Here is a 5,432-nt window from a genome sequence, read left to right as displayed (position 1 = left end):
TTCCTGTGAAAACAGCTTTCAGCTATAGTACTAAATTGGGGGGTGTTTCCGCCCTGAATACCTCATCTCCTTTACCTCATATATCTTTGTTCTATTTTGGGGCCTTTGCCCCGCCCTCTCTATACCTATTTACCTAATCTTGTTTTCCCAAACTTGGGTGTGAGCATTCTATGGTTTTGTAATTCTTTATGCCTTGTTAACCCCATCAGTGCAGGCTCAGGGAATTCCTAAGCTTGTTCCCCACAGTTTGGTATTTGTCATTCATTAGATATACTTGCTGAGAGGTTTTTTTTTTGTTGTTGTTGTTGTTGTTTTTTGTTTTTACATTGTAATATTTAAGGTGTACAATGTAATGATTCAACACTTATATACAACACCCAGTACTCATCACAACAAATACACTCTAAGAGTTTTTATTAGATATGCATACTGACCATTTCAGTTGTTCTTCTGCAACTATTGAGAAAAATTCCACTTGACCAGAATTAAACTTTTTCTATATTGCTAGGCTTATTTGCCATTTATTTTTAAATATTTACAACTTACTCATGTATGAGATTAGTTATCTATAATGTCTATTTTCTGATTTTGCTCTTAGGATAAGGATAATTTTATTTTCATAGGATGAGTTGGAAAGTATTCCCTACTCTAATATATCCTGGGGGAGCAGTGTGTAATTATTAGTATTGCTTCCTTAAATATTTTTTGGAAATTACTGGTGAATAAGGAATTTTCTTTATGGAATATTTCTTTTCTTTCTTAATGTTTATTTATTTTTGAGAGAGAGAGCATGAGCAGGGGAGGAGCAGACAGAGAGGGAGACACAGAATCTGAAGTGGGCTCCAGGCTCTGAGCTGTCAGCACAAAACCTGACAAAGGGCTTGAACTACAAGATCATGACCTGAGCCGAAGTCAGTCACTTAACCTACCGAGCCACTCAGATGCCCCATCTTTGTGGAATATTTCTTAATTATAAGTTCAATTTCTACAACAGATATAGACTATCATATCTTTTTTTTCCCCCCTTGACTGACATTTTATTGTTCTTGTCTTTCAAGGGATTTTCCATTTCTTTTATATTTTTTAATTAGTTGACCTAAATTTGTTCAAAAATCTCCATGTTATTGTTCACTAAGAATGTCTGATACTGGTCTTCTCTGATACTGATCTTCTCTGATACTGGTAATTTGTATCTTTTCTGTGTTTTTCATCTTCAATCTGCCTATAAATTTATCAATTTTGATGATATTTTTTGGAAATCATATTTAGTTTTATTGATATTTTCTTATTGTTTTGTTTTCTATTTCACTGATTTTCACATTGATCTTTATTATTCCCTTTCATCTGGCTACTCTGAATTTTCTCTACTATTTTGATAGTTGATTGAAATGGATACTGGGGTTATTGATCTGAGAATTTTGTTCTTTTTTTTCTTTAATGTTTATTTTTGAGAGAGAGAGAGAGAGAGAGAGAGAGAGAGAGAGAGAACAAGCAGGGGAGGAGCAGAGAGAGAGGGAGACACAGAATCTGAAACAGGCTCCAGGGTCTGAGCTGTCAGCACAGAGCCTGACGTGGGGCTCGAACTCACAAACCGTGAGATCATGACCTGAGCCAAAGCCGGATGTTCAACTGACTGAGCCACCCAGGCGCCTCATGTTCTTTTCTAATTTTAGAGTCTTAAGTTTCTTTTTAACTTATGCTTTACCTGCATCCCACAAATTTTGTTATAATTTTGTTTACATGGCATTTTATTTTTTCTTTGATTTCCTTCAACCCATGGGTCATATATGTGTTATTCAGTTTCCAAATAATAGTGGGTTTTCCAGATATCTTACCATAATTGATTTCTAAGTTAATTACATAGTGTTCAGTAAACATACTCTGCATGACTTGAATATTGTAAACTTATTATGACTTTTTTGTCACTCAGATTATGATCTATTATGGTAATGTTTTGTGTAATACTGGAAAGAATATTCTGTTGATGTTGGATGGAACATTCTGAATATGTCAATTTGGTCAATTTCATTGATAAGGTTGTTCAAGATTTCCATAACCTTCAACCTTTTCTATCAATTACTGAGTGTGTAGAAACTTCTGACTGTAATTGTGAATTTGAGTGCTACAGTGTTAAATCAGCTGCATTTGTCAAACTATGGCTGATTTGCAAACTTAAATTAGTTATGGAGATGAGTTTGGTAAAAATTGGTGAAATCATTCTGTGAAAATCAATTGGTTACATAGAATTTCCAATGAAGTTCATTGTATGTTTCATTATTATTTGTAAATTATATTAGTAAAATTTATAATATGCCTGTGTATTTTTTTCTGATAATTTGTTTTAAATACAAACACACTAGTTCTCTCTCTGCCTGTATGCATTGAATGATTTGGACTTTATTGAGCACCACACTGATTGAGTCATATCTGCATCAATAGATGCAAATTAAGTATTTAGATTTACATAGAATCCAACTCCAAAGCAACAACTGAAAAATGAAAAGCTTTGTAAAACAAAGAGGGAAACAAGAACATAATTCTGGAATAGCTGGATAATTCACATTTCTGATGCCTAAGAAGAGAGTACACTGTACTTTCCAATTCTAATTAAAGTTACTATCAAATTGAGTAAAACAGTTTTTACCAGCAGATGTAGTAAATGTTTTTGTTGAGACACAATTGTAAATATTATACAGATGTTTTAGACATTCATGCTTTCAGGTAGAATTTAGCTTTCAACTGTTTTTGATTATGTGTATCTCTGTTTCTATAAACACTTATTAGAAGAACTCATTCTTTTTACGGTGAGAAAAGGGAACTCAAGCATTGAAAATTCAAATAAACAGTGAGGAAAAGTGTTCTGATGGTAAGTTAAATGATTTCATGTGTTCATGCATTGCTTGAGGAAGAAGAGAGGAAAGAAGCAGATAGACAAATATTAACTTTTCTTAAAATATAGAGCAATAATTAAAAATTTCTTATAGGAAAGATTTATTGTGTAAGGTTTGGATGGTGCAAGCATGCTTAAATCCATATCCTTCAATGTCTGCAAAAATTCTGAAAGAAAGGTTTTTATATTTTTTATTTTTAAATTATTTTTAAATTATTATTTTTTAATGTCTATTTTTGAGAGAGAGAGAGAGAGAGCACAAGCAGGGGAGGGGCAGAGAGACAGGGAGACACAGCATCTAAAGCAGGCTTCAGGCTCTGAACTGTCATCACAGAGCCTGATGCAGGGCTCGAACCCACAAACTGTGAGATCATGACCTGAACTGAAGTCGGATGCCACCCAGGTACCCCTATATTTTTCATTTTTAAAAGAATGAAAGCATATGAACACTGGAAAACATTTTGGGGTACCATCATTGTACCAGAAATTTTGAGAACTACCTGAGAGAAAGAAAGCATATGGTTTAATTTCCAAAAAAACAAAACAAAAGAGAGGACATTGGATCATAGGAAACCAAAGGCATACCTGACTCTTTCTAAGAGAGCCTCAGATAAGCTCCAGACTCAGCATTAGTAAATTAAAAGAACATAATGGGCTGTGTAACAATCATCAGGGTAGTTCATTCAAGATGCTTTGTGGTGAAAATATTGAGATCTTACAGAAATGGTAATGCCATACTTCTAATAACTTTCAAATTTAGTCCAAAAAGGACATTATCAATGCTTATGCACTGGGAGAAATAACTTTTTAGAATTGCTTAGGGGTGCCTGGGTGGCTCCGTCTGTTAAACATCCGACTGCTGACTTTGGCTCGGGTCATGATCTCAAGGTTGGTCGAGCCCCATGTCAGGCTCTGTGCTGACAGCAGGAAGCCTGCTTGGGATTCTCTGTCTCCCTCTCTCTCTGACCCACCCCCACTCACGCTCATGTGCATGCATTATCTCTCTCTCTCTCTCTCTCTCTCTCTCTCTCAAAGGAAAAAAGAATTGCTTAGAATTTTATTTAGCATCTGTTTGGTGTGCAAAGGGAAAGTTCTTCAATGATTAAAACTAAATATTGGCATTGTTAAATGCTATTTACATTCATGTGACATCAAATCACTCATCCTCAGAAAATTTTCAGGTCATGTAAATGTAAAAAGATAGTCGAACCACGTAAGGTCAAAATAGGATAAATGGAAAACAAAAGCTGAAGGAAAGGAAGTTGAATATTGTAGTGGGTGGAGAAACGTAACAATGTTAATATTGTGTTAGTCATAAGATTCCATTTAAAGTTCAAGTCATGAATATCTTAATGATTAAGATTTATTTGAGAAGCATTTGTTGACTAAGTTCTTGAAGGACTGCTTTACCTGCTGGTTCCTTAGGGAGTAAATAAAAGGATTTAGCATTGGGGCAACAGAAGTATTGAGCACTGCTATACCCTTGGTCAAAGCCACTCCTTCTTTTGCTGAAGTTTTGATGTACATGAAAATGCAACTTCCATAAGAAATGGAAACTACAATCATGTGTGAGGAACAAGTGGAAAAGGCCTTTTTCCTTTGCTCAGGCGAGGGGATTCTCAGAATTGTTTTAAGGATGAATACATAGGAAAGAATCACTAATATTAACGTCACCATGAGTGTGAATACTGCTAGGAAGAATCCCAGGAGCTCTAGGAATGCTGTGTCCGTGCAGGAGATCAACAGCATAGGAGAAGAGTCACAGGTGAAATGGTCAATGATGTTGGAGTCACAGAAATCCAGTTGAAGTCCCATCATGACAGGTGGAAAGATAATGAGAAATCCAGCCAGCCAAGAGCTAATTACAAGCTGGTTGCAAATTCTGCTGTTCATTATTGTTGTGTAATGCAAAGGCTTACAGATAGCTATATACCGATCATAAGACATAGCAGTCAGAAGAAAAAATTCTGTCGAGCCAAGGAGTATAAAGAAAAACACCTGGACCATGCAAGAATTATAAGAAATAGTCATATCCCCTGTTATAATGCTGGCCAGAAATCTAGGAATGCAAACTGTTGTGAATGCGATTTCTAAAAAAGAGAAATTCCTAAGAAAGAAATACATCGGAGTTTTAAGGTGAGGATCTATCAGAGTGAGGGTGATAATTGTCAGGTTTCCAGTTATACTCAGTATATATGTGAAAAATAGAAATAGAAAAATCAAAACATTTAGCTTTGGGTCATTTGTTAATCCAAGAAGAATGAAGTCTTTTACAGATGTTTGATTTTTCATTTCTTATTGCTGACTTCTCCCAGGTCTATAAATGCAAACAAGAAACAATGATTTGTGTGAGTCCAGTATTATTTTTTATCACTTCTGTGTGATAGTTAAGAAATATATAAGATATGTAACAGACCAATAAATTAGCCACCAAATTGTACTGAATTCTGAAAATCTGTATGAGCCAGGACAAATAAACTTATACCTAGTATCTTCTTTGTAGATCACTAGCCATTTAAAATTGACTGAGTCACTTGACATC

At 34.9% G+C, this 5,432-nt stretch overlaps 1 protein-coding gene across 1 annotated transcript; it reads right to left on the bottom strand.

The window, feature by feature from the left end:
- Window positions 1-4,246: 4,246 nt before the first annotated feature.
- LOC102967121 (olfactory receptor 6C76-like) lies at window positions 4,247-5,182 on the bottom strand. The gene has a single exon (XM_007081577.2). It carries the CDS (start codon window positions 5,180-5,182, stop codon window positions 4,247-4,249), a length of 936 nt encoding a protein of 311 aa, XP_007081639.1.
- Window positions 5,183-5,432: the final 250 nt, after the last annotated feature.

The sequence above is a fragment of the Panthera tigris genome, chromosome B4 (assembly GCF_018350195.1).
Source record: "Panthera tigris isolate Pti1 chromosome B4, P.tigris_Pti1_mat1.1, whole genome shotgun sequence".
Classification (NCBI taxonomy): domain Eukaryota; kingdom Metazoa; phylum Chordata; class Mammalia; order Carnivora; family Felidae; genus Panthera; species Panthera tigris.
This window is presented reverse-complemented; position numbering and strand designations above follow the sequence as displayed.

Bases quoted from the DNA above. Each gene is read 5' to 3' on its own strand.
- LOC102967121 (XM_007081577.2), bottom strand. From the start codon at position 5,182: ATGAAAAATCAAACATCTGTAAAAGACTTCATTCTTCTTGGATTAACA.